Below are 13,586 nucleotides of genomic sequence, written 5' to 3' on the forward strand. Positions count from 1 at the left end.
GAAATGATTGACCTCCAACAATCACAAACATCTTCTTTTGCATTAGGTATGACTCCAACAAATAGAGAGATTTCCCTCTGATTCTCATTGATTTCAATTTTGTTAGGGCTCCTTGATGCACCCTCAGTCAAATGCTGTTTAGATGTCAAGGACAGTCACTCTCACCTCACCTCGGCAATTCAGCTCTTTTGTTCATGTTTAGACCAAAGCTGTAATGAGGTCTGGAACTGAGTGGTCCTGGCAGAACTCAAAGTGAGAATCGGTGAGCATCTGTTGCTGAGTGAGTGCTGCATGATAACACTGTTAGCGACACCTTCCATCACTTTGCTGATGATTGAGAGTAGACTGATGGGGCGGTAATTGGCTGGATTGGATTTGTCCCGCTTTTTATGGACACAACTTTACAATTTTCCACATCGTCAGGTAGATATCCATGTTGTAGCTGTACAGTAATAGCTTGGCTAAAGGTGCAGCTAGTTCTGGAGCACAAGTCTTTAGCTGTATAGATGTCAGGCCCATAGTATTTACTGTCTGTATCCAATGCCTTCAGCCTTTTCAACTTCCAGATAAAGTGGAAAATAGCTCAGGTGATCACCACAATGCAGGACTGAGGAATAGGTCAGACCTGCGCCACGTACAGCAACACCAAGAGTGCCTCACACTGATGACCAGGTTCTTACCCGCAATGGAGAGGGAGCGTCGCTCCCACATTCCCAGTTTTTGTTTGACCATTGCTACTCACTCTTTCCAGTTTCTAGCGCATCCCCCTGTCCCTCTGAACCATATCCCCAGCACCTTCAGGCAGTCTGACCTGACAGTGAAGGAGCCAAAGGATTGGTCAGCCCAGTTCCCAAAGAACATGGCCTTGCTCTTGCTGCGACTTACCTTGGCACCCGAGGCTAGTTCGAACTGGTAACAGATGCTCATCAGTCTTCACACCAACAGTGGGACCAAGCAGAAGATGCCGACATCTTCCATGTACAGGGAGGCTTTGACCCGAGTGCCTACACTGCCTGAATCCTTCTTGATGAACTCAGCAAAGGGTTCTATGTAACACACAAACAGGTTAGGGGAGAGAGGGCAGCTCTACCTGACTCCAGATTTTTAAAAATTATTCGTTCATGGGATGTGGGGTCCTTTGGCTCGGACAGCATTTACTGTCCATCCCCAATTGCCCATTTAAGAGTCAATCATATTGCTGTGGGTCTGGAGTCACATGTAGGCCAGACCAGGTAAGGACGGCAGATTTCCTTCCCTAATGGACATTAGTAAACCAGATGGGTTTTTCTGACAATCGGCAATAGTTTCACAGTCATCATTACCCTTTTAATTACAGATTTTTATTGGATTCAAATTTCACCATCTGCCGTGGTGGGATTCGAACCCTGGTTCCCAAAGCATTACCCCTAGGTTTCCAGATTACCAGGCCAGTGACAATAGCACTATGCCGCTGCCACCACCTCCCCTTAATTTAATTGGAAAGTTTTCTGATTCCCACCCATTGATTGCTCTACTGATGTTTATTTACAGCAGTTAGATCCAATTGCAGATTCCCTCCCCAAACCCCATTTTGGAGAGCACATCCATCATATAGGTGTGTGATCTTCCGTCAAAGGCCTTCTCCTGGTCCAGGCTGATGAGGCAGATGTCCACACCCCTGGCCCGTACATAGGCAATTGTATCCCTGAGTAGCACGAAACTATCAGAGATCTTCCTGCCAGGTATAGCACAGGTCTGGTCAGGATGGGTCACCAACTCCAGAGTAGACTTGATACAATTGGCAATGACCTTGAACAGAATTTTATAGCCCACATTCAGCAGTGAAATGAGTCCCAATTTCTAATTTCCTCCCTTTCACCCTTCCACCTGAAGATGCGGGTGATGATGCCTTTCCTCATGGATTCTGACATGCTGCTAGTCTGAAGCATACTCTTGTACCCTTCTAGCAGGTCTGGGCCAATCCAGTTGCACAGAGCTGAATACAACTCAGCCAGTAAGCTGTTGCTTCTGGGAGTTTTACTCTTCTCAAATGACTCAAGGGCCTTAGTCAGCTCATCCAGAGTTATCGGTTTGTCCAGACTCTCCCACGTACTGTCATTTAAGACCTCCATGATAGAGAATAGGAAGTACTAGGAGGCCATACTGTCTGTGGGCTTCACGTCATACAATCTGGCATAAAAGGATATGCTGTACCTCAAAATGTCAGACTGCGATGACTTTACTGAGCTGTCTTCTTCCTTCAAGCTGCCGATCACTGAGCTTTCTCTGTGTACCTTTCAGAAGAAGAAACGTGAGCACGTCTCATCCTGCTCCACAGAGCAGACTCTGGATCGGAAGATGATCTTGGAGGTCTCTGTGGCAAAGAGCAAGCTTGCTGGTTCTTCACCTCTTGGGGATCCTCCTTGACATCAACTCCCTTCGACTGCAGCGAGAGCAGATCCTGCATGGTTTTCTGGTGCGGGAGATTTCCCTCTGTTCCTTTCTAGTCTTCAAACACTTCTGAGGATGAAAAACCTCTCGATGTTCGCTTTGATCTTTTCCCACCAGTGCGTCAGGGACTCAAAGAGGGGTTTCAGGGTTCTCCAAACTTTGTAATCTCTATTGAGTTCCTCAATTTTTTCTGGGGTCAACAGTTTCATGTTCAGCTTCCAAACCTCCCTGCCAATCCCTGGTCTTTCTGTTAGTGACAGTCAGCCAGTAAGAGGCAGTAGTCAGAGAAGAACACTGGCTTGATGTCGGTGGGTCAGATCGTGAACACTCGGGACACCAACAGGAAGTCTATCCTGGAACAGATGGATCTGTCTGGCTGCAACCAGGTGTATCTACACTGTGCTCCATCTACAGGGTTGCTGAAGACGTTGTGCAGCTCAGCATCTTTTATTGTTTCCATCAGGACTCTGTTCCAGTCTGCTATCAGCCTTGCCAGATCATTCAGCCACATCAATGATGCAGCTGAAGTCACCACCCAGAATGACCGGCCTCGATATCACCAGCAGCAGTGGCAGCTGCTGAAGGATGGCCAACCGCTTGCTGTTTTGAGCCAGGGCATACACGTTAATTATCCAGAGTGGAGCAATATTATATATATTTGCTACGAGGAGGCGCCCGCCCACCACCTCCTTAATTTTGAAGGTGGTGAAGTTGCCTCCCCATAGCAGAATACACAGGCCGGAGTATTGTGAGTTGCTTCCTCCCAACCGGATCAATAGCCCTTGGGACCACCATCGTGACCACTGTCTGTAGAAGCTGAGGTGTGGTATTGCACACTCCTGCAGAAACAACAGGTCAGCTTTGACCCTTACAAAGTAATCCAAGGTTGCAATACATCGTGTGGTAGATTTAACGCTACACACGTTAATGGACAACAATCTTTATCCCCATTTTAAAGCATTTTGTTACTTACCAGACCTGTTGTCTTTGACAGTTCTAGTCCTTTGGTCTGCTCCTGCCTATCGCAAATTGTATTACTTGTGATGGGCTGAGGAAACTCTCCTGGTTAGAAATGTTCTGCCAGAGTGATACTTGTGTGTGTCGGGGGGGGGCGGGGGGGGGAGTCATGCAAGGAGTGAGGTTTGGATTGTTCTCTGTTGGAGAAGCTTCTCCCATCCATTCCCCCTCTGGTGCATTGCTGCTTCCGGCTTCCAGGAGCTGGGGTGCACCGAGCGCTTCACCGTTCCCAGCTTCCTGGGGCTGGGGTATGCTGACCTCTTCACTTTGAGATTGAAGCTGGGGTATGCTGGCCTCTTCATTGTCTCCAATGCTTTGGAGCTCAGGTGTCTCCTTCTCCAGCTCCCTCGAGCTTTGCCGCTTCTTCTGTAGGTGCCACCCTTGTCCTTCTTCATTCAAAATACAGCAGCCTGTGGTTATCTGTGTCAGGTGGGAGTCGCCTCTTGCCACTCATCTGGGAAGTGGCTTGCTCCCTTGTTGGCCCCTTCTTCCTTTTGGTCTTCTTTACCAATTGCCAGTCTCCCAGTTGGTCCTCTGCTGGTTTGCCTCCATTGATTCAGTCTGCTGAGGAGTGGAAGGTTTGGGGGCCATGCTGGTGTTTGGTGGTCTGCTACCTCACTCTATTCCTTCCTCTTGTCCCTCTCGCTGTCCTCCTTTGTCCCATTCTGCTTCCTGGAGGCCTTGGAGGGAGAAGACTTGCAAGTCTCCTTGGTGGTCGTCACACTCACCGTTCTGTCAGCATACCCCTCCTTGGTTTTCACTGCCTGTGCATAACTGAGGCAGTGTTCCAGGCAGGGTTTGTAGAGATGGCCTGACCTACTGCACAGATTGCAGCACTTAGCCTGTTTGCAATCTTTTGTCTGATACCCTTTCTGCTTGCAGTTCTTGCAGATGGCTGTCACATGACCAGATTTGCCACAGAAATGACAATCTTTGGGCTGTCCAGCATAGACAAGGTAGCCCCGCAGCTTCTCCTGATAGTGAAGCTTAAGAACGTATGGAGGATTGCTCTCTTACCATCCAACTTAACAGTCACCTTGACATGCTGTTTGCTGGTCCAAATCCTGAAGGTGTCCTTGACCTGAGTGCAGTTTCCAACCTTGTCGACGTACCTGGCGAGGAAGGTGAGCACATCGACAGCAGGAACATGGGGGTTGTAGAGATGCACAATTACCACACGATCCCGTCATGATGGTAGGATAAACAGTGGCACTACCTTGAAGATTCTCATCTGTGGCAGGTCTCTCTTTCCTCAAACACCTTCAGGAACTTCATGCACACAGCAATATTCTTGAAGGTCACGTCAAGGTTGCAGCCATCACCACTTTAAGTTTCCACTGTTAAGCACTGAAGCCCCGCCAAGAAGAACAAACAACCAAGGAAGAGCTTCCAATACCACAGGGCAGAAGGCCATAGCCTTTGCAGAAATCCTCCAGAAAAAGAAATGAAACCCACAAAAAACACAGGCACATGTCCAGGGGCAGCCATGATCATAGTCTCTCCCCTGCTAGGTAAGTTGGTTGTAGGATTGCTTAGATCTATCTTAGTATGTTACCTCCATTCGTTAGCATGCATGTAGTCCTGTGTTGTAGCTTCACCAGATTGCCATCTCATTTTTAGGTATAAAAACAGAAAATGCTGGAAAAACTCAGCAGGTCTGACAGCCTCTGTGGAGAGAGAAACAGTTAACGTTTCACGTCCATATGACTCTTCTTCAGAACTAAAGAGAAGTAGAAATGAGGTGAAATTTATACTGTTGGTGGGGGACAGAGCAGACCTGCTGAGTTTTTCTCGCATTTTCTGTTTTTATTTCAGATTTCCAGCATCCGCAGTATTTTCCTTTTTCATTTTTAGGCATGCCTGGTGCTGCTCCTGACATGCTCTCCTGCACATCTTATTGAACTAAGGTTGGTCCGCTGGCTTAATGATAATGGTAGAGTGAAATATACAGTGGGCCATTAATTGTCAACCGAAGTAAGGGAATTTTAATCTATGGGGGATTTTAATCTACATATAGACTGGAAAAATCAGATGGGCAAAGGTAGCGTAGATGAGGAGCTCATAGAATGTTTCCGGGATAGTTTCTTAGAAGAGCACGGTCTGGAGCCAACTATACTAGACCTGGTTTTGAGCAGGTCCCATAGTGTTGATAGGATTAATTGCTAACCTCATAGTGCAGGAACTCCTAGGTAGCAATGATCATAATATGATTGAATTTTACATTCATTTTGAGGGAGAAACAAGTATGTCCCGAACTAGTATTTTAAACTTAAATAAGGGCAATTATGAGGGCATGAAAGTGGAGCTAGCTAAAATGAACTGGGAAATGAGGTTAAAAGATAGGTCAATATAGGTTCAGTGGCAGACATTTAAAGGGATATTTCAGAATACACAGAATAGATACATTCCAATGAGGAAGAAATATTCCAAGGGGAGGGCCCAAGTTAAAGACAGTATCAAACTTAAAGGAAAAGCATGTAATTACACAAAGACTGGTGGCAGGTCAGAAAATTGGAAAGAATATAAAGAATGACAAAAAGATTAAGAAGGAGGGAAAAATTAGAGTATGAGAGAAAGCTAGCTAGTAATATAAAGACAGATAGTAAGAGTTTCTATAGATATTTAAATAAGAAAGAGTTAACAAAGTGACTGTTGGTCCTTGGAAAGTGCTTCTTGGAAATTGATAATGGAAAGTGGGGATATGGCGGATGAATTAAACAGGTATTTTGCTTCAGTCTTCACTATAGAGGACACAAGATACACCTCAGAAATAGCTGTAAATTAGGAAATGGAAGGAAGGGAGGAACTTGGGAAAATTACAATCACTAGGGAAGAGGTATTAAGCAAATTGTTGGGGCTGCGGGCTAACAATTCCCAGGTCCGGATGGACTTCACCCTAAAGTCTTGAAAGAAGTGGCTAACGAGATAGTTGATGCATTGATTTTAATTTTCCAAAATTCCCTGGATTCGGAGAAGATTCCATTAAATTGGGAAATAGCAAATGTAACTCCTTTATTCAAAAAGGGAGACGGAAAGCAGGAAACTACAGGCCAGTTAGCCTAACATCTGTCAAAGGGAATATGTTAGAATCTATTTTTAAAGATGTTATAGCAGGGCACTTAGAAAAATTCAAGGCAATCAGTCAGAGTCAACATGGTTTTGTAAAAGAGAAATTATGTTAACCCAATTTATTGGAGTTCTTTGAAGGAGTCACATGTGCTGTGGATAAAGGGGAACTGGTGGATGTACTGTACTTAGATTTCCAGAAGGCAACTGATAAAGTGCCACATCAAAGGTTATTGCAGAAAATAAAAGCTCATGGTGTAGGGGGTAACATATTGGCATGGATAGAAAATTGACTAGCTAACAGGAGGCAGAGAATAGGCATAAATGGGTCTTTTTCTGGTTGGCAGGATGTGACGAGTGGTGTGCCACAAGGATCCGTGCTGGGACCTCGACTGTTTACAATTTATATAAATGACTTGGATGAAAGGACTGAAGGAATGGTTGCTACCTTTGCTGACGACACAAAGATAGGTAGGAAAGTAAATTGTGAAGAGGGCGTAAGGAGGCTACAAAGTGACATAGATAGGTTAAATGCATGGGCAAAGATCTGGCAAATGGAATATAATGTGGACAAATATAAAATCATTCATTTTGGCAGGAAAAATAGAAAAGAATCGTATTATCTAAATGGTGAGAGTTTGCACAGTTCTGAGATTCAGAGGGATCTGGGTGTCCTAGTGCATGAATCACAAAAGGTTAGTCTGCAGGTACAGCAGGTAATTAGGAAAGCTAATAGAATGTTATCATTTATTGTGAGGGGAATTAATTACAAAAGCAGGGAGGTTATGCGTCAGTTGTACAGGGCCTTGGTGAGACTACATTTGGAGTTTGTGTACAGTACTGGTCCCCTTATTTAAAGAAAGATGTAAATGCATTAGAAACAGTTCAGAGAAGGTTTACTAGACTAATACAAGGAATGGGCGGGTTGTCTTATGAGGAAAGATTGAACAGGTTAGGCTCGTTTAGAAGAGTAAGAGGCGACTTAATTAAAACCTTTAAGATCGTGAGGGGTCTTGGCAGAGTGGATATGGAGAGAATGTTTCCTTTTGTGGGAGAATCTAGAACTAGGAGTCACAGTTTAAAAATAAGGGGTCACTTATTTGAGACAGAGATGAGGAGAAATTATTTCTCTCAGAGGGTTGTGAATCTTTGGAACTCTCTTCCTCAAAAAGCAGTGGAAGCAGAATCCGTGAATAGTTTTAAGGCAGAGCTAGATAGATTCTTGATTAACAAGGGGGTGACAGGTTATCAGGGGTAGGCAGGAATGTAGGATTGAGGTTACATTTAGATCAGCCTTAACCTTATTGAATGGCAGAGCAGACTCAAAGAGCTGAATGGCCTACTCCTGCTCCTAATTCGTATGTTCGTATGTATGTTCATATGAAATAAATTCTCTAAATGTAATTTGGAGCTAATAATGCAATGCAGACAATCAGGGAGAGGTGATCCATATCACTGGACACTGATGCATGATCTTCAACTATTGCACATAATATGATACAATGCAGACTGAGAAAGCCAACTTGGTGCTGAAGACTTGCACAACTTCACTAAGGGAACAAAAATGATATTACAGGTTGGACTGCCAAAATCTGGCTGTTTGAATTGTCGGAATTGTCCGAAAACCAGACATTTTTGAAAATATTATTTTTGATATTCGGTTGAATGAAATTCAGACTTATTGTCCAAATACCGGGACAATTTGGTTAGGCACTAGTTTTGGTGGTGCGCCAGACTATTTATCAGCTTAAAAAAAAAGCTATTTATCAGCTTAAGATTACAAGCCCACCGACTCCAACAGTTACCTCAACTACAGCTGTTTCCTGTAAGGACGCCATCCCATTCTCTCAGTTCCTTTGCCTCCGTTGCATCTGTTCCAATGATGCCGCTTTCCAAAATGACACTGACATGTCTTCCTTTTTCCTTAACCGAGGTTCCCCCCGCACTGTGGTTGACAGGGCCCTCAGCTGTGTCCGACCCATCTCCCGCGCCTCTGCCCTCACACCTTCCTCTCCCTCACAGAACCATGATAGGGTCCCCCTTGTCCTCACTTTTCACCCCACCAGTCTCCACATTCAAAGGATCATCCCCCGCCATTTCCACCAACTGCAGCATGATGCCACCACCAAACACATCTTCCCCTCACCCGCCCTGTCAGCATTCCATATGGACGGTTCCCTCCGGGACACCCTGGCCCACTCCTCCATCACCCCAACACCTCATCCCATTCCCATGGCACCTTCCTATGCAATCGCAGAAGGTGTAACACCTGACCTTTTACCTCCTCCCTCCTCACCGTCCAAGGGCCCAAACACTCCTTTCAGGTGAAGCAACGCTTCACTTGCACCTCTTTCAATTTGGTCTACTGCATCTGCTGCTCCCAATGTGGTCTCCTCTACGTTGGGGAGACCAAACACAGACTGGGTGACCCATTTGTGGAACACCTCTGGTCTGTCCGCAAGCATGACCCAGACCTTCCGGTCGCTTGCCATTTCAACACACCATCTTGCTGTCATGCTCACATGTCCATCCTTGGCCTGCTGCAATGTTCCAGTGAAGCCCAATGCAAACTGGAGGAACAGCACCTCATCTTCTGAATAGACACTTTACAGCCGTCTGGACTTAACATTGAGTTCAACACCTTCAGATCATGAACTCTCCCCCTCCCCTATCCTCACCCCCTTTTTTCACACATTCATTTTTACTTTTTATCTTATTTTTATTTATTTATCCGTAGTTTTATCCCCTTTTTTATCCCCACTTCTATCCCATTTTTATCCTATTTTTCCCCACCACTGCCCCCCTTCCCCCCCCCCCCCTATTCCCTACAGGGCCATCTGTTACTTGTTCCATGTTGTTCTTTCACACAATGTTACCCTCATTCTGCTATTATCACATTCTGCTTTCTTATCTCTCTGCCACTATCAGTACCTTTTTTAGCACTAACCACTACCATTAACACTTCCTTTGTCCTTTAGTTCATGACATTTTTGTCAATCCCTCCTTTCTCCCCACCTATCGCTGGCCTTCTAGCCAGCTCCACCTGCTCCAGCCCCCCTTAAACAGTATAAATTCCATTACATTTCCACTTCTCTTCGGCTCTGAAGGGTCACACAGATGCGAAACATTAACTCCGTTTCTCTCTCCACAGGTGCTGCTAGACCTGCTGAGTTTTTCCAGCATTTTCTGTTTTTCTTATTTATCAGTTTTGTCACTTTGTTTACAGCGGTGTGCCAGTCTAGTTCTTGCGCTCTGAGTTGACCCGAATAACCCTCGATTCCACCTGACCTGGCTGTCCGAAATCAGGGAAGATCCAAAATCCAGCATGGCTTTGGTCCAGAGGATGCCAGATTTTGAATGTCCAACCTATATTTATATATTGTACTGGTATATTGTGTAAATGAACACTAGAGGGCCCCTGATGGGAGCAAGCATTTTGTGTCAATTATACTCCAGGGTCTCCTCTCGTATTGGGATTTATATCTGGAAATAATTCAGAGTCTGAAATAAAAGCAGCCATGACATTACCACACCACCTTGATTTACTGGTGGCAGAGTATATAGTAAAGATATTGCAGAACTGGATCTTCTCAAAGCTAGAGAAGTAACTTCTGCACTGTGCATTCTGCTTCGATTCATCAAACCCAAGGATTGTGAAACGTTTAATAAAATTTATGCACTGAAAGGGAAGCTGTGGAGTTTGATGACTTCTGATCTCCACCAAAAAAATTCACATATTTCTTCATAAAACTCCCAAGATGTGTACATTTTTCTTTTTTAAGGTGTTACCTTGCATTCACCTTTTAAGATGTAATTTTTAGGATGTTAAACTGTATTCAACCTTGTCAAATTTTTTCTTAAATTTAGGCAAGTAAAAGTTGTTATGCACCAGACCAGCCTTGATTTTTGTTGCTTTTGTCACTTCATGCAATTTGTGTAGTTGTCCCAAGCAGTGGCAAATAAATTGCACTATATAGCTTTTAAAATTGAAGTGAATAAACGTTTGAAGGTGAAAAGGGTCTGGGGAAAGAGCAGGGAAATTAGACTAAGCAAACAGCTCTTTCATGGAACTGGTGCTGGTGCCAAGAATCAAATGACTTTTTCTGTATTGTAAAATTCTATGACTTCCACTTTTGGAGTATTGATATTTTTTCTTTCATTCCCTCCCCAGCAAGAGAATGCTTGGAGGCAAGACTATGCCAGCATTAGTGCAAGTATCACACTCTGTTAAACTTCTAGGGCATACAGTTTTAACAGAGTGCTTTCACTTACATCATACTATCTGGAATAATCCCACCTTCCCATTCTATTGCTTTCTCACTCTCCATGCAGGCAGAGAAAGTAAGCGAAACACGATACATGTGCCCACAAATCCCACGGAATCGCAGACTTTGAAGAGAGCTGATGAAAAGAGGCAGAGAAAGCAAGGTAGAGAAAATAAGAAAATGTGGGATAGAAAGCATGGAAGAAAAATAAATTAATGCCACTTTTACCTGAAGGTTGCAGTTTGGATTCTATTTATAGGAATCAGAAAATTTACAACACAGGCCATTCAGCCGATCATATCCATGCTGGTGACAAAGAGCTTCCCAGCCTACTTCCATCTTCTTACACTAGGTCTGTTGCCCTACAGGTAACAGAGAGGTTCAAGTGGACATATTAAAATGTGGTGAGAGTTTCTGCCTCTCACACCCTTTCTGACAGTGAGTTCCAAGTCCCTTACCACAGTGATGCTCAAAGCATTGCAACGTTAGGGAAGCATGGTCCTGAAATAGGTCACTGGAGACTTAAGTGTTAAAAGTTCAACACATTTCGTAAGTCGTCATACCATATGGTTTTCTACAGCAATTGGTGCCCACTCATCTGAGTGATTTTTATAAGAAGACGTCTGCCTGAGAGCAGTACCTATCACACAAGTATCGGGAGACTCAGTCACTCTAATAATAACTGGGTGGTGGAATTCGTGACCGAGCACTGCAGCATCAAACGGAATATCGCATGTAACGGGTTAAATCAGATTGCCTGAACTCGGAGGCCCACTTAACGGATGGAGGTGCTGCTTTAAGCTGTATTGATGCTCTTCGTGCAGGGCCACGCCCTCCCTCCACCCCAGCCAGCCTCCCTCCCTCACTCACATGTTTATCACTTTTTAGAAAATATGTACAATCAAACAGTTGCCTAGTATCAACTATGAGGAATAAAAAATCGCTGACTTACGAAGAAAAAGACGCAGGCTCACAAAAGAGGTTACAGAGGGTGCAGGTGCTCTGCCCACACCTGGTCACCTGCTGGAGCCCAGGTCAGAGGGCAGGCGTGCCCAGTTTCCAGGGCAACGACGATGTGAGATGGCGGCCGGTCCTCGTTCTCAGCCATTGTTCGAATTCCTTAGATCCCGTGTGTGTTGAGGTTTTAGACTGAAAAAAAAATAAAGGGTCGAATCCTGGAAATGTATTTAGATTTTAAAACAATGAGCCGACGATGAATAGTAAGAATGAAAAATTTTCACGAAATAGAGCAGCCGAGAAACAGGCGGCCATAGTCGGACACTGCTCCACGGAGATGGTCTGCCATCTTGTGCACACCTGGGTATCTGTGTGAGTGTGAAACAAGATGTGTGAACATTTGTTATCTGCTGCTGGAGAAGGGCATGGGATCTACCAGTGTACATTTTTTAAAAATAGAGTGGCTCAGGTTTGTTGTAAACCAGCTTTACTTTGTTTTATTAAATGCTGTCGTTTATTTTTTAAAGAATATCGACTGGTAGCTAAAATAGGCGAAGGGACATTTTCAGAAGTCTGGAAGGCGCAAAACTTAAAAGATGGGACCTACTACGCGTGTAAAAAGATGAAACAATATATTGAAAGGTAAATTCAAATTATTGTAACCGTACAGTTTGTGAAATTAACTTATTTACGATAGTTTAATATGTTGTGAAATCTCTTTAAATCCTAGAGCTATCTTAATGAACTTATAAAATATTTAGGAATTATATTTAATATGTACTATTCTAAATATTTTATTAAAAGTTGTTATTTCAATTAATTAGAGAATGTGTTAACTATAGTAAAGCCTCGTGTAATCAGCAATAGATTTTAAAATAATTAATACTTTTTGTTACTGATCATTTATTTCGTGTAATGTATATGTCGCCACTTTAAATTTCTGTAGAGTGAGAAACGGTGACATGTGTTTGGTAAATCAACTGCTTGTACGACCTGAGCTCCCCAAATCAGTCCCAGCCTGCCTCGATCCGCGTGTTGATTTCATGTTTATTGAGTCCTGTTGCTGCCATAGTTAAAAACAAACTGAAGTGATTGAATTTAGCCATATAACCACATAAAGCAACTGCAGTCAGCAATTTCCGGTTTTATTTTAGCAATAATAAGACTCAGTAGGAAATATGGTGGAAACTTAGTTAGGGATTGACATGGGCAACTGCACTGAAATTGGGATAGGAGAGAGAATAGGGAGGGAAACCCAGGGAGTATTGTGGGGGTGGGGCTCCGGCTCCATGTTCATCTCCATGATGAGGTGTGGGTTGGAGAAGGGGACACACTATGCAAACATGGACTGGGAGGATTGAGGAAGTATACTGTGCAGTATGGACTAACCTTGAGATGGAATTTGGTGTCAACAGGACATACAAACATACGAATTAGGAGCAGGAGTAGGCCATTCGGCCCCTTGAACCTTCTCTGCCATTTGATAAGATCATGGCTGATCTGATTGTGGGCTCTACTTCCCTCTCTACCCCCTATGCCATTTGACTCTCTTGTCAGTCAAGAATCTGTCTAACTCATCCTTAAAAGTATTCAATGATCCAGCCTCTGCTGCTGTCTGGGGAAGGGAATTCCACAGACTAGTGATCCTCTGAGAGAAAAAATTCCTCCTCACTTCCGTCTTAAATGGGAGACCCCCCCTATTTTTAAATTGTGTCCCTAGTTCTAGTCGTTCCCACAATGGGAAACATCCTCTCAGTATCAACCCTGTCAAGTCCCCTCAGCATCTTACATGTTTCAGTAAGATCGCCTCTCATTCTTCTAGACTCCAGTGGATACAGGCCCAACCTTTCC

General features: G+C 44.0%; 2 protein-coding genes across 2 annotated transcripts in view; one reads left to right on the top strand and one right to left on the bottom strand.

Moving 5' to 3' along the window:
• The window catches only part of nemf (nuclear export mediator factor), a 212,832-nt gene that overhangs the window by 120,396 nt on the left and 78,850 nt on the right, over nt 1–13,586 (bottom strand). The window lies entirely within an intron of this gene.
• Nucleotides 11,841–13,586, top strand: part of mok (MOK protein kinase) — a 118,257-nt gene continuing 116,511 nt past the window's right edge. The window contains exons 1-2 of the mRNA XM_078562360.1: nt 11,841–12,107; nt 12,263–12,377. Coding sequence (XP_078418486.1) covers nt 12,358–12,377 — 20 coding nt within the window. The 5' untranslated portion in view covers nt 11,841–12,107; nt 12,263–12,357. The remainder of the gene's footprint in view (nt 12,108–12,262; nt 12,378–13,586) is intronic.

The sequence above is a fragment of the Cetorhinus maximus genome, chromosome 18, assembly GCF_964194155.1.
Source record: "Cetorhinus maximus chromosome 18, sCetMax3.hap1.1, whole genome shotgun sequence".
NCBI classification, from domain to species: Eukaryota; Metazoa; Chordata; class Chondrichthyes; order Lamniformes; family Cetorhinidae; genus Cetorhinus; species Cetorhinus maximus.